This window comes from Atractosteus spatula, chromosome 27 (genome assembly GCF_055471065.1).
Source record: "Atractosteus spatula isolate fAtrSpa1 chromosome 27, fAtrSpa1.hap1, whole genome shotgun sequence".
Lineage (NCBI taxonomy): Eukaryota > Metazoa > Chordata > Actinopteri > Semionotiformes > Lepisosteidae > Atractosteus > Atractosteus spatula.
The window spans coordinates 10,977,594-11,004,459 of NC_142732.1; the positions used below are offsets into that span (position 1 = coordinate 10,977,594).

At 54.5% G+C, this 26,866-nt stretch overlaps 1 protein-coding gene and 1 long non-coding RNA gene across 3 annotated transcripts in view; one reads left to right on the forward strand and one right to left on the reverse strand.

Moving 5' to 3' along the window:
- slc6a4a (solute carrier family 6 member 4a) lies at positions 1-23,709 on the reverse strand. Of its 2 annotated transcripts, none has more exons than XM_088906682.1 (14): positions 23,636-23,709; positions 16,564-17,164; positions 12,674-12,808; positions 11,483-11,702; positions 10,574-10,712; positions 9,953-10,087; positions 8,170-8,273; positions 7,678-7,805; positions 7,377-7,489; positions 6,912-7,043; positions 5,796-5,895; positions 5,576-5,676; positions 3,976-4,143; positions 1-2,806 (listed from the first exon to the last, which is right to left on the reverse strand). In XM_088906682.1, exons 2-14 carry the CDS (start codon positions 16,943-16,945, stop codon positions 2,732-2,734), a joined length of 1,932 nt encoding a protein of 643 aa, XP_088762808.1. In that variant the 5' UTR covers positions 16,946-17,164; positions 23,636-23,709; the 3' UTR covers positions 1-2,731. The 2 variants fall into 2 exon arrangements, with proteins under 2 accessions (XP_088762808.1, XP_088762807.1); XM_088906681.1 differs by lacking the exon at positions 23,636-23,709 and adding an exon at positions 20,849-21,027.
- LOC148814418 (uncharacterized) overlaps positions 19,465-26,866 on the forward strand; it is a 12,508-nt gene continuing 5,106 nt past the window's right edge. Inside the window, exon 1 of the long non-coding RNA XR_016086123.1 lies at positions 19,465-20,323. This is a non-coding gene — a long non-coding RNA (uncharacterized LOC148814418). The remainder of the gene's footprint in view (positions 20,324-26,866) is intronic.

Below are 26,866 nucleotides of genomic sequence, written 5' to 3' on the forward strand. Positions count from 1 at the left end.
CGTCATAGATCCTTATTTATTAATTATATCTTTCTTTATACATGTATATTTTAGATACAATAAGATTTACATTAATCGGAATGACAGAATCGTACAGGAAAGTCTGGGTTGACACAAGGTAATGACAGTGGACAAGACGACAACTGGAGAACAGGTGTGCAGCACAGAGCGCGCACAGCACAGGGTATACAGGCGGGGACAGGCTGCAGACACTGACCCACTCCGGGGGGGGGAGGCACCTGATCACAGTAAAACACCATTTGTTAGGAAAACCACTGCTCTGTTTCTGCTGCACACAAACTAAACCACAAACAACACTCCCACTGCATAGCGCCTTGATCTGTCTCACGTTTTACATTGCACCAATATAGTATTGTTTTGGCTCCACATGCATATGCTCATTGTCCTTCAAATACAGAGCACGGTCTCTGTTGATAGTTGCTCCGATTTAGGCCCTAATAAGTAGGTTTAGGCTGTTAAAAGCAGAATCGGAATGAAGATCTCTAGATACACCAGCCCTCCAGGACTCTGGTTGGGCAACTTAGTAGAGAGCTGTGCCCTGAGTGAAGAACATGCCTGTATACAGATGGGGGCTGTGGATCACCCTTTAACAGTGGGAGTATCACCCTCTTTACAGCTCAACAGATGATCTTGAACAGCAACATGGGGAATGGGAGGATCTTTTGCAGTGAGCATATCCCTCAGACCGATGGCCATGCCCTTTGCACTGGTTCACGGAAAGGGATGGCTATAAAACCTTCAAGTCAGGGAGGCAGAATCCAATCCCAACACGTCTGGAGCAAGCGGACCAGATAAAGAAGGGTTAAGGGCACTGGCCCAGGGAAGATGAGCGAGGCAGGGCATTATAAAGAGGGCAACCAAAAGGAAACGCTTTTCGTCCGTCTCGTCACAGTTTGCTAAAGGGGCTCAGCCTGTGCCTGGAAGGTCTATGTGACCTATGCTTGGACAGCCCCGCTGTGCTTCAGAAGAGGGGTGTTTATTTAAGAAAAGCAGGTGAAGGCGGTTCCGTTCCTGAGTGTTGATCGTCTTTTGTTCACCTGTTGTACTTGGTGACGTGTCTCTGAGGGCTCGGAGTGTCTTCCTGCTGGAAACACGGCTCTGCTGTCACAGCCTGTTTCTATGAGGGTGAGTGTGGCCAGTAAGAACCCCGCTGATACAGGACGAGCTCCGATCAGCACATGGACTTGGTTATCAGGTGAAAGGTGAACGATCGGTGTGGGGTTATGGTGCGGTTAGTTTTTGGGCACATTATAGCAAAACAGCCGTGTTCCTTCCATGTGCTATATTAAAGCTTTGACTCCCACAGCTTGCTTGACTGCAATCTTGTCTTCTCCGTGACATTAAAAGCTGCAGTAATTCATTTCTACCGGCAGCAGATTGCACTAAAAGCCTTCTGATTCTTGAAGGTTTTAGCACTGACAGCCCTCCTCACCGATTGAAGTCAAAGCACTTGGTGCACTTTCAGGTTAAACAATCACACTATCGCGTTACTACTTATAATTTTTTTAAACATTTACAAGGGTAATAAAGAAATCAAATAAATATTTCATTATGGGAAATGCAGATACATAAAGATATCGCCCCCGGGGCCAGACCAGATCGAAAGACAAACATCAGAGGCACAAGCATCGACAGGCTTGAAGGAGCAAACAAAAGTATCCCCTTACATCCTTTAGAGCTGGCTGTAAAATATTTACACAACTCCAACAACAAGTAATGATCTTCAGAAATATTACTCTTGAAATAAACAGGACTAGAAGACAACTGGCACAGTTACAAGCGCCAAATAATAATGAACTTTCCATTTCAGCACTTGATTATAGCCCCATAATCGCATGTAATTAGAAATCCAGTAATCCAGGTATTTAGAATTAGGTGGAATGAGCATGTTCTTTTACATGGTTCATTCTGGTAAAGCTTCACAAAGGGTTTAGTCACTGTAAGACAGGATCTGAGCGATTACTGCGGGCTTGCAGTCATAGCGTTACACTAACACTAGTACAATTCTGCCTGCCTCTCCATATTCTTCAGCGTGTTGCAGCTCAGGGGAGCTCTGCCTATGAACGTTGGGAGTTTCCAAATTCAGCTGAAATGTTTGAGATTGCGTCACCAATTTGAGCAAAACATCACAGCCCCAGTGAACAGTGTCTGAGCTCTGTGTGGCGACCTGTTGTTTAATGGGTCAGGCTGCGTGTCTCGGGTTGTCTCTTTAAACTGTGATGCAGTCCAAGACTAGCCTTTCCTGCTTGTTTTTGGAAAGTGCTCAGCTCGTAATGAACACACGAGCTTGTGTCCCTCTCAGACCTCGGCTCTGGGACAGCTGTCCTAAGCCCCATGAGCCCACGTACCCCAAAACCTTCACTCACGGCACCCAGATCTGCAGGGGAGCCCCTTTGCACATCACAGGCTGTTCTGACTGTTGGGGCTGCAGAGATCACTTCACGATTTCTGCTGGGACACCCATCCAGGGCACACGGATACCGGAAAAGACCTTTGACACGTACAGCGAGAACAGCAAGAACCCACAGTGCCTTCCGATCGGAGCTCACGCGTCACGCAGGTGGGACTGCAGAGTTCCCCTCTCTGCCAGCTCAGCCAGGTCCCAAGTCCCTGCAGCACGGCGCTCTGTCCAGCAGGAAGGTGGGGGAGGGAAGTGGGGGGGGGGGGGGCGTGGGGCAGTGCTCAAGCAGTAGCCCCTCTCCCCCCCTCCTCAAACTGCATTGGTGATGATGTCACCGTGAGCCCCACCTCCGCTGGGCTCAGGGGTGATGCTCTTCAGCAGGCGCTGCGTGGAGAGAGAGAGAGAGAGAGAGAGAGGGGGGCACAGGTCAGGGGGGAGCCTGTAGGAACCGGTCCAGTCGTCTCGGAGCGCTTTGGATGCCAAAGGGCTATTCTCCGTGGGTCAGTGACACGCTGATCTCCAGAGGATAGAGCCGCCGACCACATGGCTCCCGAGACCAGCCCCCAGATCATTTCCCGGCCTGCCGGGGGTCAAACTCCACATCACCAGCCCGCTGGCCAAATCGGCCATCTCGAGAGCGAACACTGAGGCTCACAGGCTGGGCCCTGCGGCCGTGCTCCATGTAGCTCAAGCAGGGCACCAGTGGCCTTTCACAGATGGAAGGAGCTGTGGTGTTTGGGAAGCTAAACCTCCGTGCTCTCTGAGAGTAAGGCAGCGGGACCCCCTGGAGGCAGCGGCCGGTGCCTGGCGGGCAGCCGGGGTGGGCTGAGGCCGGCAGACGCAGGTCTCATGCGAGACGGGCGCAGTCACAGCCCCCATGAGTCTGGTCATCTCTGATTCAATAAGCCTGTTTCGATTGGATTTCCCCTCTGCTTTGTGTTTGTTTGTTCTGCTCTGGACTGCAGGGGGTTAGACAAACAGTTTTCACTCTGGTTAAACAGACTCTGGGTGAGAACTGCAGCCGGCATTATTGTCATGGGGCTGTGGGCAAACACAGGGTTTATGAGCTGGCTGCTCTGATAGAGAAGGGCGCAGGGGTGGTTTCGTGCCTCTGTTTGCGAATTATCAACAGAGAGTTGCGACAGGACACATCTGTGCACTGCTGATTGTGGGGAGCGATGTGATGGACTGGGGACTCCACAGTGTTTAGCAACTGCTCTAGGCGGGGCCCAGTGAGCAATTAGTGAGCTCCTTGTGTATCACAAGACTCGTGCCCAGGGCCTCATGCTCTGCAAGAATGGGGCTGGATTGCAGACGTGCCCTTTGAGGGAATTTGAGAACACATGCAAGTAACATTACAGATGTCGGGAATGGTGCCCTGTGTCTGGGACAAGGCTCACCAAACAGGATCTATGATGCTGATGGTAACCTGGACTGATTTACAGCAGTAACGGCATCAGTTAACTGTCCTTCCAGGGCCAGAGATTCCAGGTCTAGTGAATAGTGAATGTCAGCACAGGTGTTTCCGAGGGCTGCCAGCAGGGGGCGCTGACCTGTTTGAAGGTCCCGGGTGTGGTGATGAGGTGGTACACCATGTACGCAGGGACACAGATGAAGGAGGAGACCCCGATACAGTAGCCCAGCACGGTGGTCCAGGGCGGGTAGGTGTAGTTAAACAGCTTCAGCTCCGGAGGGAAGAACAGGAAGCTGCAAATAATGAACTGGAGAGGAGGGGCAGGAGGGGGTGAGAGATTGAGCCACTACATCACAGCACAGATCACACCGCAATATCTCACTCACACACACACACACACACACACACACACACACACACACACACAACACAAACTGGAATGCTACAGAACCCTACACAGACAATACACGTTAGCTGAATATTTGACCAAGAAAAGAAACTGCAAACAGAAATGGACCCTGATGAAGTACAGGCTCAGTGACCACAGCCTGGCCATAGAAACTGGACATAGGCAGACCTGGCTGCCCAGAGAGGACAGGCTCAGTGACCATAGCCTGACTATAGAAACTGGACACAGGCAGACCTGGCTGCCCAGAGAGGACAGGCTCAGTGACCACAGCCTGACTATAGAAACTGGACACAGGCAGACCTGGCTGCCCAGAGAGGACAGGCTCAGTGACCACAGCCTGGCCATAGAAACTGGACACAGGCAGACCTGGCTGCCCAGAGAGGACAGGCTCAGTGACCACAGCCTGGCTATAGAAACTGGACACAGGCAGACCTGGCTGTCCAGAGAGGACAAGCTCAGTGACCACAGCCTGGCCATAGAAACTGGACACAGGCAGACCTGGCTGCCCAGAGAGGATAGGCTCAGTGACCACAGCCTGGCCATAGAAACTGAACACAGGAGGACCTGGCTGCCCAGAGAGGACAGGCTGTGCTCTCACTGCCAGCGGGGAGAAACAGAGACAGAGGTGCACTTCCTACTGCACTGTGACAGATACTCTGGGATTAGAGAAACATTCTTCCCTAAATTCAGAAACCTAATCTCAGACTTCCCACACCTGCCAGAATCACAACAGCTCCCAATCTTACTGGGAGAGGGAGGAGGGAACTCAGCTGAACTGGCAGCCCAGTATGTGATCTCCTGTCACAGCCTGAGGAACAGTGTGTCTGTCTCCCAATAATGCTCCACATGTTTACAGTATATGTAAATATTTTACGATATGTCTTTGTTATACATTTCATTTGTTCATTTTATTTATTTGTATTTGCTTTGGCAACATTGATTGTACTTATCGGTCCTGCCAATAAAGCATGTTGAATTGAACTGATTGAGCCACAGGCAGAGAGACGGGATGAGTATCTGACGCCAGGGACCAGTCCACTCAGAGCTCAGGCTGGCTGTGCTCACAGGTCTGAAACTCGCAGGCCTTCCCCCTGCTCCAGCGACCTGGCTGATGGCCTCTTTACACAGATCAGTCCAGTAATCAGAGAGCAATGCAGAGCAGAGAGGAGGCCCAGCACCGTAATTAGCTCTCCTTATGTTTCAGTACCTACTGTACATACTCAGTAACTTCATTGCTCCGCTTTCCCAGGAGCCCTTTGCTTTGCCTGGGCTGTCACTGTTAGACAGAGGCCGCGGTGCCTCCTGCAGCGACCCAGCCTCCGGGCCTCACCATGAGGAAGGTGGGGCAGATGGCCACCCAGCAGATCCGCCAGTACCAGCCCGGAGAGAAGCCCAGCATCATCTCCACATTGCTGCAGAACCGCGACACCCCTGCGGGGAGAGAGGGGCAGGCCATGGGACCAGGTTAGGCGTGCAGGAACAGCAGAGAGGGCAAGCAGCTGGTCGTGTGCTTGAGGGCACAAACACACACATAGAGGGTCAGCGGTTACCGTAGAACCAGGACACGGCGATGACCTCCAGGAAGACCACGGTGATGACGGCAGCCCCAGTGGCGTACTCCTCAAACAGCTTCACAACGAAAGCGCCGCCCTGGGGGGGAGGTCAGAGGTCAGGGGCCAGGGGTCATGGGGTCAGGGGTCAGGGGCTTCGAAGAACTGAAGCCCCAGAGAGTCCCATTCCAGGACACAGCCTTTTCCACAGGGTGAGACGGAACAGGCTGGGTTATTAAACATCGTCTTTCCTGAAAGGCTCGCGGAGCCTGGTAGGGTTTGTAGAGCTCCAAATGACCAAGGCGAGATCATGGAACCAGAGTTTCTTAGTCTCAAAGTCTGCTGTGCAGATGTGAGGTTGCATGAGACTTTCGTTTCAGAATTTTTTTTCTGATAACCAACATCCTGTGATGGAGCCAGTGGCCTCCTCTCATTCTTACGCTGTCGTGTTCCAGAAACAGGGCTGGTTGCTTTGTGCAAAATACGTGCACTGTACAGAAAACACAGGCAAAGATCCAGGAACAGGGAGGAAGGATAATAAGGTCAAATATTTCATGCAGCAGCTGTTCATCCCAGCAATCGGATGGTTCTGTGCCACCTGTAGGGCACGTCCAGGTGTGCTGTTCCAGCAAAATACCCCCCCACCACAGCAAACCTGTCCTGCACTCAGACACTGCGCACAGCAGCAGAAAGGGCGCTGAGAGAAGGCAGAGATGCTGACGCACACACACAGGGTGTCAGGTGTCGGCCTCATAAAGAACCACTGGAGCATCTCAGACAGAGCAGAGAGTGAAACAGAGAGAGAGAGCCGAGGAGTTCTGGGGAGGCGATGCCCAGGACAGGTCCGAACTGGCACCCTGCTGCCCAGACCGCACCTGGCATAGCGATCACATGTGAGAAGAAACCCTTCATTCGTGAGCAGAAATGGGTTTCTCCTCCACTGGCATGCACGGTTTTCATGTGGCTCTCACTAAAATTAGAAATAGACCTGAGTTCGACACTGGCAGAGGAAGAGCAGTGAAGAAATGATTGATAACGTAGGGCCCCCGGTACCCAACACTGCTGTTTCTGGAGGGGTCCCCCCTCACCCCCCATGCGCCCACACCCTGCACTCACGTAGGTCAGCGTGGACAGGGCGCCCAGGTAACACACGCAGACGAGCCCCAGGACAAACCACTCCCTGCGCTTGGACAGCACCTGTGGGAACTCGTCCAGCACGGCTGTGATCACGCCCTCCAGCCCTGCGAACTGAGAGGTTGTCACGCAGTTAATAAAAGCAGACCGATACCTGGCAGCAGGAATACTGATAACGAACAAGGACAGCAGCTGTCAAAACCAGCGGAGCACGCACTGTTAATAAAAGGCAAGTGGAGATAATTATGAACTGTCCAATGGGCACTGGGCATGTGCACGGTGGACACTGTGCAAAGGGCTGTCAGATCAGGTGGCTCACAGCATCCACACGTTGAGCAAGGGGTCGGGGTGGAGGCTGAAGGAAGGTGAGAAACCAGGAGCCCCTGCCCAGCCCTGCTGGAGCAGGGAGAGGGGGAGGGGGAGAGGAAGAGGGACAGGAGATCTCACCGTGCTGTCCAGGCCCAGCGTGATGATCATGAGGAAGAAGATGATGGCAAAGAAAGTGGAGGCCGGCATGTTGGCGATGGCTTCGGCGTAGATGATGAAGAGCAGACTGGGGCCTGGTGAGGAAGAGGAGTGTCAACACTAGGCACGGAGTCAGAGAGGTTAAAGCTGCCCGTGCCCCGACAGGCCCGGAAATGGGGTGATCCGCACCAGTTAAATCAAACATCAGCTCCTGATGGACTGAAAGCCAAGGGCTCTCTGGCTGCCCTGTCTCTGGGACCTCTGGAGAGGAAGACCACCTCACCTGCGTCCTTGGCCACCTCGGCCACCTCCAGCTGTCGCTTATCCGCCATGTAGCCCAGCACGGTGAAGATCACGAACCCCGACATGAAGCTGGTCAGACAGTTGACGGAGCTGGTCACCAAGGCGTCCCTGTGGGGGGGCCGCAGAGGCAGAGGAAGAGGCATGAAACTCATGGCAATTGCAACCCTGACTTTCGTGTCTTTAAGTCACCAGGGTAAACGAACAGATTTATGAATAAGCGAATAAAACAGGGGTGGAGCGGTGGCTCTGTGTCTGGAAGGTTGCCGGCTCAAATCCCGCGGCCGGCAGAGGAATCCTACTCTGTTGAGAGTGATTTCCTGCACTCTGACCCCCAGCTTCTCTCCCTGTCTGTGTGTCTCATGGAGAGCAAGCTGGGGTATACAAAAAGATGAATTCCTAATACAAGAAATTGTATATGGCCAATAAAGTGATCTTATCTTACTGTCACCCCCGGGTGTGTGCCCTGACTCACTTGTAGCAGTTGTTGTGGAAGGGGTTGTAGCTGGCGAACGCGAGCAGCACTCCGAACCCGGGGCCGAGAGAGAAGAAGATCTGGGCCGCTGCGTCAATCCACACCTGCCGAGAGAGGGAGGGAGAGGGCATAGTGACAGGCGCATGCTACCAGGTGCTGTGCACACACAGTGCTCCAGAACTGCCCCCACAGAATGTGACAAAAGGCTACATTAAGGTACAAAGATCAACTTGTCTCATGGAGAGCAAGCTGGGGTATGTGAAAAGACAAATTCCTAATGCAAGAAATTGTATAGGGGCTAATAAAGTGATGTTATAGTTAGCTTGTAACAAGCATAAGGGTGGGAATGTGTTTGCTGCTTGGTGTGAACAAAAGTATTTAAAGTTGAATGTCTCTTAAACCACAGATATGGAAACTGATTCAAGGAAGGACCCTCAGAAACTGGGTCTTTGGAGGAGATAGTAGATAAATAATCTGCGGACTGTTCTGTACTGTAAATTAAATGTTGGGGCAAACGTTTATTATATTTTGAAAAAAAGGCAACAGCATCTATTTTCCTTAAGAAAGTTTAAGCATTTTAAGGTTGTTAATTTGTTGTTGATCGTGTCCTATCAGTTTTTTTATTGAATCTGGTTGACTTTGATATTCTGGCTTGTGAATCTAAATCTAACATCATAACATCACTTTCTTGGCCATATACAATTTCTTGCATGAGGAATGTGTCGTTTCACATACCCCAGCTTGCTCTCCATGAGACACACAGACAGGGAGAGAAGCTGAGGGTCAGAGCGTAGGGTCAGCCATTTACACAGCGCCCCTGGAGCAGTTGGGGTGAAGGGCCTTGTTCAGGGGCCCAACGGAGTAGGATTCCTCTGCCAGCCGCAGGATTTAAACCGGCAACCTTCCAGCCACAGGCGCAGATCCTGAGCCACAGAGCCACTGCTCTGCCCCTCTGGGGAGTAAGTGCAAACTGGGCAGTGTTGTCTGTGTCACTGGTGCCACGGCTAGCAGTTAGGAGTCTTGCGTAAAGCATATTCTTTCCTAGATGACCCTTCACTCCCTTACTAAAATGAATTCCATTTACTCCCTCAGAAAGCAGCCATGGTAGCTCAGACAGCAAAGGTGTCTAGCTCCTGCCTGGAAGGTCCTGGGTTCAATCCCAGGTAGGGGCGAGCGATGGAGCTTGCTCTGATTCCTTCCAGATGACTCCCAGGTACACTCAGCCTGCTTTCCAAGTGGGTACTGGGGGTTAATCCTTCTGGGGGTGATAGGCTGGCCGGAGTGTGATGCTGAACTCATCACCTCCACCTCCAGTGTTGGATGGTCAAAGAAAAATGGTGGCCCTTGTCCCCCATTCCCCATGGGCCTTGATGGCCTGAAAAGGGGACCTACCTACCTCAGAACACAGATACAGATGTACCACTTTAAAAACAAACAGGTTTATGTTCTCGTTTAGATCTGTGGCCAAAGCCTTGCTCAACAAATGATTTTTTGTATATGTACACGTGTATTGTTTGTGAGTTTTCTTCAAATTGTCAATTCAATTCAATGTATTTTTATATAGCGCCTTTCACAACAAGGTTGCCCCAAGGCACATAACAATACAATTGACAATACATTTTGTCAATACAGAACAGAAGACCAGAAGACAACGGAGGAGAGGAACCAAAAAATATTGTCTGTAAAACAAATTGCTCTTGGGGATAATAACATCTCTCTCCTCTCTGGTTTTCCAGCCCTGCCCCTTTACTGCATGTCCTCCAATCAGGGGACTCTTCCTTACCCCAGTGTTCAACAGCTTGCTCCAATCAGGTCTCAGGTAGTAGACCACGCCCTTCCAGGCCCCTGGCAGGGTGGCCCCGCGGATGAGCAGAACCAACAGCACAATGTAGGGAAAGGTGGCCGTCACCCACACCACCTGCTCACGGAGACAGAGGCGCACAGCCAGTCAGACAGCTGGTGTCGCACAGCGACCAAGGGCCTCTTTATCGTCTTGCATGATCACGTTCAGATAGACATGCAGTCTGACTGGTGAGCAGGAAAACAGAGTGCCAGACTGGTGGACAGACAGGTGGGCAGAAAGGTGGGCAGACAGATGGACAGAGTGGCGACTGGGAGGACAGACAGGTAAAAAGGCAGATGCACAGTGGGGTTGGACAGACAGGTGGACAGAGTGGTGACTGGGAGGACAGACAGGTGGACAGACAGATGCACAGAGGGGTGGACAGACAGGTGGACAGTGGGGACTGGGAGGACAGACAGGTGGACAGACAGATGCACAGAGGGGTGGACAGACAGGTGGACAGTGGCGACTGGGAGGACAGACATGTGGACAGACAGAGATGCACAGAGGGGAGGACAGAATGGTGGACAGAGTGGCGACGGGGGGGACAGACAGACATGCCTTGCCAGAGGTCTTGACACCCTTCCAGATGCTGAAGTAGACGATGGTGAAGATGAGGAGCAGGCAGAGGGCCAGCTGCCAGCTGACAGAACCCAGGTCGTGCAGCCCCTTCGACAGGTGCACCTGCAACACCTGCCGGCTGGAGACAGGAGAGGGGTGAGGACAGTGGCTTCACCTGACCTGAGCCCAGTGACTTCTACCATGCACGCTGGAGGTGTTAAAATCATCATCCAGGTGGGGCTACACACTGGTGCTGGTGGAGGGGATCCCCATTACCTGTAAAGCGCTTTGAATGGAGCATCCAGAAAAGAGCTGCATAAGTGTCAGCAATTATTATTGTTATTATTAACATCCAGCAACCGGATGAAAGGTTCATTTTTGCTCTTTAGCGTTTCGTGTGCAATTCGACTGATCATGCAGATGTTGAACAGCATACATTCCCAGTGCTCAAGGATAATTTCCCTCCTATTCCCTGCTATTCCAGGGTATCTTCAAGATATTTGGATATTATACAGCAATCTCTCGCCCCGACAATTTTCTGTAATCAGAGCTAATCTGACCCCAACGAGGGAGACGCGGTGGTCAGCGCCCTTCTGACACACCAGCCTGCTCCCTCAAAGGGGCTCCGGGTAAAAGTGTCGGCTGGAAGGCAACGTCTTCTTCAAACCGCTGAGCCCTGAGATGAGGCCCAGGTTCCTAGACCTCCAGAGCACGTGGAGCTCAAGGCTCGTCTGTGTCCGGGTCGCGGTCCAAACGGAGGAAGAGGCATCTGGGCGGAGCTTGGGAGGGCGCGGCTGAGGAGGGAAGTACCCACACAGGCCTAGAGCTGCTTCGCCCAGCTGAGCCCACCCGGATCGGGGGGGGGGGGGGGACCCCTACTCCCGTGCCCCCTCACTTACATGCACTTACGTATAGAACTCCTGTGCGGCGGAGATGGAGTGCGGCGTCCAGGTGACGTTGTCGCCCGACAGGTAGTTGGTGCAGTTGTCGGTGTTCCAGCTGTTGGAGCAGCTGGTCCAGGGCAGCGGCGAGCGGAAAGAGTACAGGAGGTAGTAGAGGGCCCAGGCCATGATGGTGTTGTAGTAGAACGCGATGTACAGGGCGATGATGCAGATGGCGAAGCCGACCCCTGCAGAGGGCCGAGAGGCGGGAGGTGGGAGATTATCACAGTCTCCCTGCAAAAAGGCTGCTTGTCATCCCAGAACTCTCGATTTCCGTTCCGAACTCCCAGTGAGCCCCACCCCCCACCGCCGCAGCTCTCGCGGACGCTGACCGCAGTGTGAGCCCGACCGGAGCCGGGAGAACAGCCTGGCCACCAGAGCCCCACCTGTGGCTCCAGACGAGCGTCTTCATTGGCAGATCTGCTATTCGCACCCGGTTCCCTTGCTGGCACCCTGGCTCCTGCACTTTGCAACAGTGGACTCATTGCATTTTACTGCACCAGACATGAACAGTGAGACTCATTGAGCGTGGCGGAGGGCTAGACACACTCAGGAGGGTAGATCATGGTACCAGCCTAGCCCTCTGTACCAGGGCACAGGGAAGGAGTGGTGGACCTCTTGGAAACCACAGCGGTCAGCAGTGCCTTTCCTGGCTTGGAGGGGACTGCCGAATCTCCAGGGAGGCCTCTTGTCTGGAGCGCAGGTTCAATGCCATGAGATTGCGGCTCTAGAATAATGACAGTGAGCTGGTGTCGAAGGCACCGTTCAAACGGCCTGTGAGGCTGCCCGCCTGGGCCGGTACAAGAGTCAGAGCTGCGAGCCCAGCTGGCAGACAGCTGGCAGCGCCAGATCCAGAGGGATCTCTGCTCCTACTATACTTAGTACCACCATCCACAGTCTCCTCTGTGTGTTGTAATTGTGTTTCATCTTGTGTATTCTTTTTATTTATTGTTGTGGTCGTTCTGCAAAGTGCTTTGAGAAGTCACCTTTAAAGGCGCTATATAAAATAAAGTTTATTATTATCTGTAGAAAGGATCTGACCGGCGATTCCCACTTTTATAAAAGCTGTTCACATCAATGAGTTCATTAACCACTTTATTGCCGAAGCCATCTGGGAATGAGTTCGGATAAAAAGCACGAGTCTCCCTGCTCCCCCTACCCCTGAAGATGGGGCAGACGTGCCTCCAGACGGAGATGCAGCCGCTGCGGTGGTACTGCCCCAGCGCCAGCTCCATGTAGAAGAGGGGCACGCCCCCGAACAGCGCCATCAGCGTGTACGGCAGCAGGAACGCACCTGCAGGACAGACACAGGACAACAGAACCTCTGTTTCTTTCTGCAACGCACAGTCGGGTTAGCAGGTCGGAAAGGAATGGCACGACTCTGCTTCTGGACTCGGCACTTAGTGGATCTCCAGCAACCTTGCGGGCAGTCAGGCAGGAGATCTCATATTGCTCCTTCAGCCTGGCACACTGTCCACACAGCCTGGCACTCTGACACACTGGCACACTGGTCACACAGCCTGGCACTCTGACAGACTGGCACACTGGTCACACAGCCTGGCACTCTCACAGACTGGCACTCTGACAGACTGGCACACTGTGCACACAAACTGGCACTCTGGCAGACTGGCACATTAGTCACACAGCCTGGCACTCTGACACACTGGCACACTGGTCACACAGACTGGTACTCTGGCAGACTGGCACACTGGTCACACAGCCTGACACTCTGGCAGACTGGCACACTGGTCACACAGCCTGGCACTCTGGTCACACAGCCTGGCACTCTGGCAGACTGGCACACTGTGCACACAAACTGGCACTCTGACACTGGCACACTGGTCACACAGACTGGTACTCTGGCAGACTGGCACACTGGTCACACAGCCTGGCACTCTCACAGACTGGCACACTGGTCACACAGACTGGCACTCTGGCAGACTGGCACACTGTGCACACAAACTGGCACTCTGACAGACTGGCACACTGGTCACACAGCCTGGCACTCTGGCAGACTGGCACACTGGTCACACAGCCTGGCACTCTCACAGACTGGCACACTGGTCACACAGCCTGGCACTCTGGCAGACTGGCACACTGTGCACACAAACTGGCACTCTGACAGACTGGCACACTGTCCACACAGCCTGGCACTCTGACAGACTGGCACACTGTGCACACAAACTGGCACTCTGACACACTGGCACTCTGACACACTGGCACACTGGTCACACAGTCTGGCACTCTGACACACTGGCACACTGGACACACAGCCTGGCACTCTGACACACTGGCACACTGGTCACACAGTCTGGCACTCTGACACACTGGCACACTGGACACACAGCCTGGCACTCTGACACACTGGCACACTGGTCACAGAGCCTGGCACTCTCACAGACTGGCACACTGTGCACACAAACTGGCACACTGGTCACACAGTCTGGCACTCTGACACACTGGCACTCTGGTCACACAGACTGGCACTCTGACACACTGGCACACTGGTCACAGAGCCTGGCACTCTCACAGACTGGCACACTGTGCACACAAACTGGCACACTGGTCACACAGTCTGGCACTCTGACACACTGGCACTCTGGTCACACAGACTGGCACTCTGACACACTGGCACACTGTGCACACAGCCTGGCACTCTGACACACTGGCACACTGGTCACACAGCCTGGCACTCTGGTCAAATAGAATGGCACACTGGTCTTTACAATACATACCCTTGCATACTCTGGTTTTTCTTCATGTTCACCTTTTACACTGGTCTTTAAAATATCCTTTAAGAAACAGGTGCCTTTGGTACTTCTGGATTCACTGCTCTGTGCTGCACACGTCACTCAGAAACCACTAGACCAATCCCAGTCATCCCTAATGAGTCCCTAGTCACTGTGGCTCTTCCAAACCTGTCTTATGGTACCTCAAGTACATATCTACAGTTCTAGGAACAGCTGCCGGCTGCAGACACTGGATTTCAGCAAACCAGTTCTCTTAAAACCGGGATTATTATAAAACCTTTTAGATCCTTATTTTCAAAAGGGGAAAATTGGGCAGTAATGGAAATCAACACTGTATTTACGAACAGAGGCTTATAAAGGAACCTGCGTGGAAATCATGCATCACAGAGCAATGAAGGGGGTGGCTGACCAGCAGACAGAACCCCTGGACAAGGGCTGTCCACATCACTGCCTGAGTTTTGTCTCAACACACCAGCGAACTCTACAAGTACATGTAGAGAACAAGATTGTCCTGGATTGTTATCAGCAGTTCATGTGATGATGTTAAACAACAGGACAGATTCTACCACTGAGCAGAAAGCTTGGAAAGTGGTCCTGATGATGTTGTTGTTGATGATAATGATGCACACATCAACCACACACAATCTCCGCCATAAACACACCAACCACACACACACAATCTCCGCCATGCCCACACTGACCACACACACACAATCTCCGCCATAAACACACCAACCACACACACACAATCTCCGCCATACCCACACTGACCACACACACACAATCTCCGCCATAAACACACCAACCACACACACACAATCTCCGCCATACGCACACCAACCACACACAATCTCCGCCATAAATACACCAACCACACATACACAATCTCTGCCATGCCCACACTGACCACACACACACAATCTCCTCCATGTACACACCAACCACACACACACAATCTCTGCCATGCCCACACTGACCACACACACACAATCTCCACCATAAACACACCAACCACACACACACAATCTCTGCCATGCCCACACTGACCACACACACACAATCTCCTCCATGTACACACCAACCACACACACACAATCTCCGCCATGCACACACCAACCACACACACACAATCTCTTCCATATACACACCAACCACACACACACAATCTCTACCATGCACACACCAACCACACACACACAATCTCCACCATGCCCACACTAACCACACACACACACACACACAATCTCCAGCATGCCCACGCCAACCACACACACACAATCTCCGCCATGCCCACGCCAACCACACACACACAATCTCCGCCATGCCCACACTGACCACACACACACAATCTCTTCCATGCCCACACTAACCACACACACACAATCTCCGCCATGCCCACACTAACCACACACACACAATCTCCGCCATGCCCACGCTGACCACACACACACAATCTCCACCATGCCCACACTAACCACACACACACACACACACAATCTCCAGCATGCCCACGCCAACCACACACACACAATCTCCGCCATGCCCACGCTGACCACACATACACAATCTCTGCCATGCCCACACTGACCACACACACACAATCTCCTCCATGTACACACCAACCACACACACACAATCTCTGCCATGCCCACACTGACCACACACACACAATCTCCACCATAAACACACCAACCACACACACACAATCTCCGCCATGCCCACACTAACCACACACACACAATCTCCGCCATGCCCACGCTGACCACACACACACAATCTCCGCCATGCCCACGCTGACCACACACACACACAATCTCCGGCATGCACACACCAACCACACACACACAATCTCTACCATGCACACACCAACCACACACACACACACACACACAATCTCCAGCATGCCCACACTAACCACACAGACACAATCTCTTCCATGCCCACGCTGACCACACACACACAATCTCCGGCATGCACACACTGACCACACGTAAATCCTGGAGTTCACTGTGAGCTACTGGCTGAATGGCTGGACTGGTTAATGCTGTCTTGCTCAGTGCAGGAAACTGGATGTTTTCTCTTATCAAAACACAGTGAAACGGATGAACATTTGTTTCAGTTGTGCATCTCCAATGGCAGTTAGCTCCTAAAACACAGGATCGTTTCAAACCCCCATACACTGCAGTACCTAGCGACAGGCCTCACGTGCACTTGGGGTCACAGAGATGATGACATGAAAACTCTCCTCTCTTGGCGCTCCCACCCTGCTGTCTCACTCTCCCAGAGCCCTGTCTCTTACCTCCTCCATTCTGGTAGCAGATGTAAGGGAAGCGCCAGACATTGCCCAGATCCACAGCGTAGCCAATCACCGACAACAGGAAGTCCATTTTCTTGCTCCAGGTCTCTCTGGGGATGACAGAGCTTGTCTGCTGGACCATCAGCATCCTGGGGCAGCTCCCCCCTAATGTGCCCACCTCCCCCGGGCTCTGGGGTGACGTAGGGTATCCGTTTGACACCTGCCCCGTGGCTGTGCACAGTTTCTCCCCTGCCTGTCCCTTCTCGTCCCCTTGGGGGGCTCCCATACCCCCCCCAATCAGCAGGCCATTCTCCTGCATGTCATCCCCCTCGGGGGCGGAGCTCGGGTTGCTGGTCTCCATCATCATTGGCTGCTTCATCTCCATGGCATCGGCAGCTAGGGGCGTGGCGGCGGAGCTCTGACACTCGTTGCTGTGGCGCCCATCTGATGATGTAAGAGGAGGGTCAGCAGAACCTGGACAGCGATGGGCGGGGCGGGGCAGGACGGGAAGCTCCTCCCCTTTCAAACACGGCAGCAGCTCCGATTGGCCGAGGTCCCCCTCGTCCTCTCCAGGCCTGTCGAAGGCGGGGTTATCAGCACCAATCTGTAGAGCAAAGAGAAGATTCCTCATTAACACTCCCACGTGAGCCAGTGACCCCACCTCACCGCCTCTTGACCAGATGCGCAATTCTGGTCCTGAGGAGGCTGGTGTGTCTGCAGGTTTTCTGGGTCTCTTTAAAGAGCCAACGCCTAAAGATCTGGGAATAGGCTTTAAAGTGATCCACCGTTGCCAGTAAAGAGCTGGCTGAGCTTGTGAAGACCCCTGCTGGAGGCATCAGTGCCGGGACCAGCACTGCTCCAGTTACTGCCGGCTGTGCTGAACATGCTGACGGAGAGCAGGCTGGAGCACTGGGGCTCCGAGGTCTCTGTGGTAAAGGAGAGCAAATGAACACCTGGTTTTTCCAAGCTAGAGAGTATGAGAAGAACCTAAGTGCCTATTCCATTCTTCTTAAATAGGCTGTAGGTGAGGGTGCAGAACTCGCATACTCCCGACACGTCCCTCACTGGGCCTCCAGGGACATGGTCTTGGGCTTTTCTGTTTGCACTTAATTTAAGATGTTGGTCCTTGTTCTTACATGTAGAGGGAGATCTGTTAAATGTACATCTACAGGAAAAGGCTTGGGTGACAGAGAATAAAGAGAGTGTCATATTTTACCATCACAAGCAGAAGTTTATATTATGGAAGGAAAATGGGATAAACTTCACGTTTTGGAACAAAAAGAGTTTGGAATATTGCTCTGAGTATTTCATGGCTTTCAGTCAAAAGTATGTCTGCTTTCCAGAAGCGTTTCCTTTAGTGCAGAAAGGTACCGGGATTCGCACAGCTGACACAGAAATGCTATAATCTGATATTAATAACACAATATCCTCCATAACACTGAACACCAATCAGCCCCGATTCCCTCATAACACTGAACACCAACCCCCTCTCTCTATAACACTGAGCACCAACCCCTTCTCTATAACACTGAACACCAACCTCCTCTCTTTATAACACTGAAAGCCAGCCATCTCTTTCTATAATACTGAACACCAACCCCCTCTCTCTATAACACTGAAAAACAGCCCACTCTTTCTATAACACTGAACACCAACCCTCTGTCTCTGTTACACTGAACACCAACCCCCTGCCTCTATAACCATGAACAACAGTCCACTCTCTCTATAACACTGAACAACAGTCCATGTTTTCTATAACACTGAACACCAACCCTCTGTCTCTGTTACACTGAACACCAACCCTCTGTCTCTATAACATTGAACACCACACTCTCGTGACACTGAGTCGCACTCTGGATAAAGGTTCTCTCCAGCCAGAGTCTGATTTGGATGAAAAGAACGATGCTTGACCAAAACAGAGCTCTCAGCCCATCACACACCACCGGGAGAGAGGAGGTGGTTTTCAGAGCAAGGACTGCGGGGCTGGGACTGTCACCCAGCAGAAAAGTATTTGAACTTGATGCAGCTCTACTTCAAAAGCAGGCGGACTGACGTCATACGGGGGCGAGGACTGGCGCGCGAGCCAGAAAAGTCGTGCCGAGCCAGAAATCGGGGGGGGGGCTCGAGCACAACAGCTCCTGCACACCCCGAAAAACAGACACCGGCCACAGCCGCCGCAGGACCAGGTTTCGGGTTTCGTCAGGCAGCAGGTCGGTCCTGCGGATCTGATTAGAGCAGAGATACCCTAACGAGCGAACAATCGCGCGCCTGTCAGGCCACAGCGTAGGGAAATAACTTCGCGCGAGCCGCCCAGATCTGTAGCGCTGATTCGGTTCCAGTCTAACACGAGACACTTCACGGGAGGTTCGGGCACGTGCCCTGGGCGAAGGCAGCTGTCTTTTCGGAAGCAAATCGAATTCGCTGTTATTTTCTTCGACGCTATCAACACAAACAAGGTGGGATTCTCCGCCAGTTCGAGCGGAGCTCTGCTCGCCGTGGTGGAGAGAGCGCGCGCGCGTGTGTGTGTCTCGGCACTGGCCGACGTCCAGGTCCTGAAGTGCTTTTACGAAAGCGATTATATAAAAATATAAACATATTATTAAATATCGCAGCTCCATTCCTAGGCTGGTGAAGCAAGACGCTTTCAGTACATTTCTTTCAACGCGGCTTCTCTCTCTCTCTCGAGCGTGAACTGTTTACTGAACAAGATGCAATATTTTGGAAGCGCAAAGCACGGAACGTCGCCTCAGAGAGCAAACACAGCATTAACAGGACGTCCCGTCACACCTCCTGCAGCTCCAGTGCGCTCACTGACTGATGTAATGTGTTTTTTAGATTTCTTGGGAACTGAGACTTAAGCTGTGTTTATCCCGTTAAAAGTTTGTTGTGTTTTTTTTTTTCCAGAAATGTTGCATTGCAGCCCGTGCTTGCGCTGCGTACAAAAAAGCATTTCACAACAAAACTTGTCAGGAAACGCTCCGAAGAGACCGATCCCAGATGTTTGGACCCGTGCCGCCGTCGCAGCTGGAAGCCTGAAGCGCGCGCGCAGCCCAGGTGAGCGAGCCGTGAAAAACCACAGGTTCGTCTTGCGCGATCACGCCTTCGAGCGGGTGCACGCCTGGACTGTAAAATCACTATAAAGCAGCATTATAGCCACTATGAGCATAACCTCCTGACCACCGGTACAAAGAAAGCCAAGAACCGAAAGAGCCACGTGAAGTACATTTGATCTCGGAGACGGACAGATTCAAAGCGTCGCAGCGCTGGCTTGTCCAGGGAGTGACACGGCCAGAGATTTCGGACTGGAGACCTGCGGGCACCGAGTTCTGCCGCGACGCAGAGCACCCGGCCGCGAATTGACTCTCCCCTGCCTCCCTCCATCCCCCTCCGCCGGACCCGTGCCTCCCGGTCCCCCTCCCGGTGATTAAAAACACATCCATCTCCCCCGAGCCTTTCCGCGCAGCCCGGCTGACATCAAAGCCGGCAGCAGACACAAGACAGGCGTTTGGAAGGGGGAGACTGTTAGTACTCATTTCCCCCACCCCTCCACCTCGTGTTCTATTTTTAACGCATTTACGAGTTGGGCTGTTTCTGCTGCCGCTCTGAACGAGCCGGGAGCTGCGCCTTCACGAGGCGCTGCTGCTCCGCGAGGGCTCGGGCTCGGGCTCCGCATCGCCCTTGCCCGCCACGCGCTTCCCGCGAGCCGCCGCCGCCTTCCCGCCCCGGAGCTGCGGGCGACCCCGCGAGGACCCCGCGAGGACAGGTAGGTCCGAGCCGCCTTCCCGCCTGCTGCTCCGCCGCTCCCGGGACCCCCCTCCCGCGGTGACCGTCCTGCCCCAGCCGGAACCCCGAAGCGGAGCTGTCTAAACTGGGGCTTGTGTTTTAAAGCCCTCCGATTCGGCGCGCCTGTGCCGGGAGGTTTCTTCGGAAGCCCCTACGCCACAGCGCTGCTTAAAAAGCGGTCTCTAGGCGCAAAACTGCACAGTCCTGACGAGAACTCAGTGGGTGAATGCGGAATTTCTGCATAAGGAACGCGCTGTCGAGGAACAGAGCCGTATTACATCTGGGAAAGGAGCTATAAATCGCCCTGGTCAGTCAGTACTGGGCTGCCCCAGACAGGACACCTGCGACCGCGCCGACACTGAAGGCGCTGGTCCCTCTGTCTCGGAGTTCAACATCTGGCACTGGCAGATGCCTCCCGCCGGGATCTCTGCAGTAAACTCCCGTGGAAGAATTCAGCAGGAGCTCGGCCCCGCGGAGCCACAGCCCGGAAAAACCGTCCCCTTACCGCAGCGCCAGCCTGGACTCACACACCGTCCGCACGCGTCCACCTGCTGGGCAGAGCCGGGCCACCTGTGCTTCGGCTCCCTGCGCGCACAGAGAGAGGCTCAGACGCTCTCTGACACCCCCCGCGGGCCGGGCTGGGCTTTAGTACAGCCTCCCCGTCGTCCTGCCCCTCGGCGCACAGCGGCCAGAGCTGCCTCTGCCTCCACCTCAAGCCCGGCCAAACACACCCCCAAACCCCGCGCGTCGGCAATCAGCACGCCCTCCCTCCCTCCCGCTCGGCTCGGCCTGCTCCTGCCCCCACCCGCTGGGAAGAAGAGCCAGTGGCAGGCGTGAGCTGATCGTCCTTTCTCTCTCTCTCTCTCTCTCTCTCCCTCGGCTCTGAGACTGCTGGGGTCACTCCCCCGCAGATACCCCCCGCAGCTGGGCGTGAGGTGAGCCGAGAACCCCCCACCCCCCTCACCTCTGCTGGAACAAACGATCTTCCGACTGACGCCTGTGCTCCCCTCCTCTCCAGCCTCGTACCCAGACGCTCCCCCGGCCAGCCTGGGCCCGGAGAGGAGGCCTGTCCCCCAGCACCCCTCGTTTGTGGCTCCACCAATTTTGAGTCCCATTTCGCCCTGCAGCCTGTACCCCGCAGCCTGTACCCACAGCCTGTGCCCTGCAGCCTGTACCCCGCAGCCTGTACCCACAGCCTGTACCCCGCAGCCTGTGCCCTGCAGCCTGTACCCACAGCCTGTGCCCCGCAGCCTGTACCCCGCAGCCTGTACCCACAGCCTGTGCCCTGCAGCCTGTACCCCGCAGCCTGTGCCCCGCAGCCTGTACCCACAGCCTGTACCCACAGCCTGTGCCCTGCAGCCTGTACCCCGCAGCCTGTACCCACAGCCTGTACCCACAGCCTGTATCCACAGCCTGTACCCCGCAGCCTGTACCCACAGCCTGTACCCACAGCCTGTACCCCGCAGCCTGTGCCCTGCAGCCTGTACCCCACAGCCTGTGGCCCGCAGCCTGTACCCCGCAGCCTGTACCCCACAGCCTGTACCCACAGCTTGTGCCCCGCAGCCCCGCATCAAAATATGATTTGTAAGTCAAAATGCGACCATGTAATTTGACTCCAGCTCTCTTAGATTTTTGTCTCCCTGTTTGCTGGAACTTCATCCATATGCAAAAGGAGCCCTGTGCTTCCTGGACAGGAGCTGCGCTGAGATCTGAGATCTGAGCCTAGAGGGGCTCATATCCACGGCACCCCAACATTGCAGAGTAGACTAACAGGCTCCAAGCCCTCGGCCTAGAGGGGCTCAGATCCACAGCCCCCCAACATTGCAGAGCAAGCTAACAGACTCTGAGCCCTCAGCCTAAAGGGGCTCAGATCCACAGTGCCCCAACATTGCAGAGCAGACTAACAGGCTCCGAGACAGAAGCAGGCGTTTCAATTTCTGTCTTCGCCGGGCTCGGCCTGTCTCGGTGCGCCGGGGGACTGCGAGCGAGCTGGAGTGGGGATTATGGGGGAACGGATTACTGCGTTTTAATTCACAGCTCTCGCTCACAGCAGAGGGAGAAAGAAAAGAAACTCCCTTCCTGATGATCTCCGGCACAGCCAGCTTCCCCGCTCCTGGGCCACCCCGTCTTTCTTGCAACAGCACCTTTTAAGACTAAAAATAACAAATATCGGATATTAAAGATTGCCCAACCGCCTGACTCTGCTGGGAAATACAAACCAAACCCATATATCCCCCCTCAGGGGGTATAAGGAGGGAAACCTTATGAACTCGGTGTTTTGTAGTGTGAAAAACGAGAAATGAGCGTTCTCGCTCAAAAAGAGCACTCCGGTCAGCTGGATCAGTCTCCAAGGCGATGGGCATTTCGAGTTTTTGGAAATCGCTCTTCAATAAAGTATCGTTTCTGCTAACAGCGATGTCCCGTTCACTGGCACACCGAGGGGGGTTGTGTTTGGGGGGGGGGGTCGTGATGCCCTAAATGTCACTCGGCACGAGCAGGGGCGAGGGCGGCTCGCGCACCTGGCGGGCGTCGGGCAGGGGGGAAAAGTCCCGGGAAATCTGGGACAGTCGGCCACCGTGCCGCGCGCAGCCCCAATCCCAGCCCCGCGGCCAGGTCACTGCGGGGACCGGGCAGCTGCCGGGTCTTTCCATCGCCGGGCTGCCGCTGGGCTCGACGCGCACAGGACACGTCTCCGGACAGGCGGCTTCACCCAGCACAGCGCGGTGTGCGGGCGCCCTCTGCCGGGCCTCCCGAGGATGACACACGACATCTCAGCCCTCCACTAACCTGCGGACTTCATGGATTCACTCTTGTACTGCTGCATTTTTTACAAAACAGAGCTTAAACAATTCAGACAGAACGGTTATTTATCTCCAATACAATTTATTAAATCAACCTGCATAAATTTATTAAAATTCACGTCAAGCGGGGAGGAAAGATTTTCAGCCGTTCGCGCTCGCAATATTAGCTTTCGACAGCATTGTAACCGTATTTTTTCTCAACTAAAACTACACTGCTCCGAGTTGTTCGTTTTAAAAAGTCACTTTCGGGACTTTGACGCGTGTTTGAAGCCTGTGGCGCACAGACTCGGAGACCATATTTAACTGCCCCGTGTGACCCCTGAGAAAAACTGACCCCACGTCACGGGCTGGCCGGTGGGGCACCAGCCCGGCGTGTCCCGCACCGACCGCCTCCCAGTCTCAAGCAGAGAGAGAGAGGTGCCTTGCCACCCCGGAACTCCCAAAAAGTAAAAAAAAAACAACAGAACAACAGTCCCAGCCTTGCGGTGTACCTGCCCGAGAGTCCCGCAGTCCCGCGGTGCTGCCCTGGCCGCGGTCCCGGCCTGTCCGCTTTGAAGATTAACCCGAGCCGCTGCTGTCTAATCTCCACACTTCTGAGCCCGGCCGCGCCAGCCCGCGCTTCAGCTCCAGCGTGTCTCCCTCTCCGCTCGTCTGTCCCGGACCCGCGGGCTGGGACTGGGACTGGGACTGTCCCCCTCCCCGCCGTCAGAGGGACAACACTCGCCCGGCATCCACTTCAAGACCGGAGGCAGTCCCTCCGTCTAACAGCCCGAGCGCAGCTGTGATCCGGATTAAGAGATACTGTTTCCGAACCACGGTAAATCCGTGAAAAAAAGGTTTCGAAAGCCCACGGAGCAGTACGTCAGTAATGACTGCTACTCGGTGCTGTAGTTTTCTTCCCTGGTGGGGTCAAGCGGCGTGAGGTCCGAGGTATCACTGACACAGTCCCCAGCCGCCCTGGGGCAGGACTCTGTTTACAGGAAGGTGCCGAATATGCCCCCCCCCCCACCGTATGTGTGTGTGTGTGTGTGTGTGTGTTGGGGGGGGCAGACGGCAGGGCCTGTGTCCTGGTATCCCATCATCCCCCTTTCCTGAGGGGGAGGTGAACCGGCCACGATCTCTTCGGAGCGGAACGCGGCGGAACGTTTTCCGAGAGGAGTGTGGGAGTTCGCCCTGCAATGGACCGGCGTCCCGTCCAGGGTGTACCCTGCCTTGCGCCTGTTGCCTGTTGCGCCTGTTGCTTGCTGGGACGAGCGGCTCCACCGCGACCCTGAGTTGGAGGAAGAATTTAGAAGGTGGACTCTGGCCGGGACACCGGCGGGGTGACGAACACGTGTGCTCCTGGAGGAGCCGGCAGGAGCTGGGCGGTACCCGGGGGCGAGGCCCGTGACTGTACAGGTACTCGCAGGGAGCCGGGCTGACGGCACCAGAGCCACGCTGGATGGACACAGAAATCCCCAGGCAGACTCCGAGACACTTCTCCCTGTTCCCGTGAGAAATTCCCGAGTGGGACACAGCAGTGATATTGGCTGACTGTCGCGTAAGCAGTCCTTTGTTAGAAATCTTCCCCTCTCCCCCGTCTCGTTCTCTGTCACCCAGGTCTTCAGTCAGAGCCTCGTTACAATCTGTACTTCCATGAGAGAGTGGAACCCAGCCAAGACACTTCAAGAGAGGCTGCTGTGGGTCCGGCGGGCCCAGGGTGCCGGTCCACCTGCGTCCAGCCAGTGGACAGCCTGTGGGTCCGGCGGGTCCAGGGTGCCGGTCCACCTGCGTCCAGCCAGTGGACAGCCTGTGGGTCCGGCGGGTCCAGGGTGCCGGTCCACCTGCGTCCAGCCAGTGGACAGCCTGCGGGTCCGGCGGGTCCAGGGTGCCGGTCCACCTGTGCCGGTGGGATGTGAAGAGCCCCGTCAAGGCTCTGTCCAGAGAGGGGCCCCGAGAGTACGAGCAGCACCCCAAATCCAGACTCGCCAGGGCTGGCGTCCGTGAGTGTCCCGCCCCTGTGTCACAGAAGAGCCAAGAGGCTTGCCGGGCTCAGTGCCACATCCTCACTCTGCCAGCTCGCTGCCTTCGCTGCTGGCACGAGGAATACAGTGCCCCCCCCTCCTCCCCAGGGAGCGAAGAGGGACATTGCAGGGCCACTCGTAACCACAGGTCACCACGAGTCCGACAGCCAGAGCAAGAAAGCAAGACCTACCTGTGTCTCACTCCCCCAGCAGGTGTCACGGTCCATCCTCGTCCGCGCGCAGCCTGAAGGGTCCTGCTCGCCACCCGGGACGCAACACGGCCGGGCCAGGACACGCCGGCGCAGGGGGGCAGCGGCACGGCGCTGGGGACAGAGGGGCAGTGACCGATAGCGAAAATGTTCCTCTTGTAGTTGCAACCCAGCAGGAGCCTTCGTGTCAGTCCCACCGCCTTTTGTTCACCTCAGAGGTTCCTGAAGCTATTGATTGATTGATTGGTTGATCGGTTGGTTGGTTGCGGACAGCGTAGCGACAGGCTGGCTGGTTGGTTGCGGACAGCATAGCGACAGGCTGGAACAGACTCCCCTGCAGGTCACACTGTACACAGTGCCCTGCCAGCCCGGCCCATGAGCGTGTCAGGGCTTGCCGTGCGCTGCTGGCCGGTTTAACGTTCCTCTGTCACGCTGGCGACTTCCTCACCGCCACTCCCCTAGCAGCTCCCGTTTCCGAGGTCGGAAGCGGCCCGCGGGACGCACACGAGCCCCCGGGGCGCCAGGACGAGAGGCGCTGTGGCTTTGTTCTGTGGGCTTTTCTCACCGATTCGCTGCCCACTCTTAGCCTAGGCCTTAATCTGATTCAGACCAGCTTGTCCAAGAAAACAGAAAAAAAAAAAACGAGCACAAAGCAGCCCGCTGAGGTCCCATTCAGAGAGGCCCTAATGCTGGAGTTTCTCCTTTTGAAAAGAAAGCTCCATTTATTTTATTTTCCGAGATCCCGCTTTGTGTGGCTCTGCTTTTGTGCTCTGAACTGCTGTTGAGATTCCTGCTCGCAGCGGACCCCTTTCAGGAGCCTTGTGAGAGCAAGAATGGAGGAACTCTGGTGGCAGGCACTTAGGCCTGCTGGCAGCGCGGCAGGGCTGTGTGGGGACGCCGATTTCACCCACCTGCCAGTCGGACTGAGTTTCTGTGCCTCGCTGTCTGGCCAGGTGTCTCGATCCCGGAGCCGTTTGTGTTGCCAGTAGAAAAGTATAGTCAATGGCAGCGCGAGAGACAACTGGGGCTGGGCAGAACACTGTCCGTTTATCGAGGAGATCTGAAAAGCACTTCATTCAGAAACTGACCCTCTGTGGCAATTAACATGACCTCTACAACAACCGCTACAATGCTACAAATAGTACAAAAATAAAGAAAATGTCTTATGTCGTAACAAACTTATGTCAGGTAATTTGGGCACGAACCAGGGAACTAAAACAGAAAAAAACAGGAAATCTGAAATCATGCTCATGCACTTTTTTTTCCTCCTTTTCCAAAGTTCCTTCCTATCTCCAAGAACAGCCGGTTCCTCGGATAAGAGGCGGAATGGAGCGAACCTGCGCAGATCTGCGCAGACCTGCGCACTGCAGTCCAGACCTGCCTGAGGACAGAGCAGATCTTCTCTCAGGGCCTCTGCACTGGAGCGGGCCTGCAGACCCCTCTGACACTGGCCCCAGCACGACGCTGGGCTCGCCGTTTCTCATACCAAATCTGGGGGATCTGGGTTATT

What these genes read in the sequence shown, in the direction of transcription:
- slc6a4a (XM_088906682.1), bottom strand. Translation starts at nt 16,945, where the DNA reads ATGGAGATGAAGCAGCCAATGATGATGGAGACCAGCAACCCGAGCTCC. An exon ending in CGTCTGCCCCATCTTCAGGG is followed by an intron (nt 11,703 to 12,673) that starts GTAGGGGGAGCA and finishes GGCCCTCTGCAG; the next exon opens with GGGTCGGCTTCGCCATCTGC. An exon ending in GTGTCAAGACCTCTGGCAAG is followed by an intron (nt 10,088 to 10,573) that starts GCATGTCTGTCT and finishes CTCCGTGAGCAG; the next exon opens with GTGGTGTGGGTGACGGCCAC.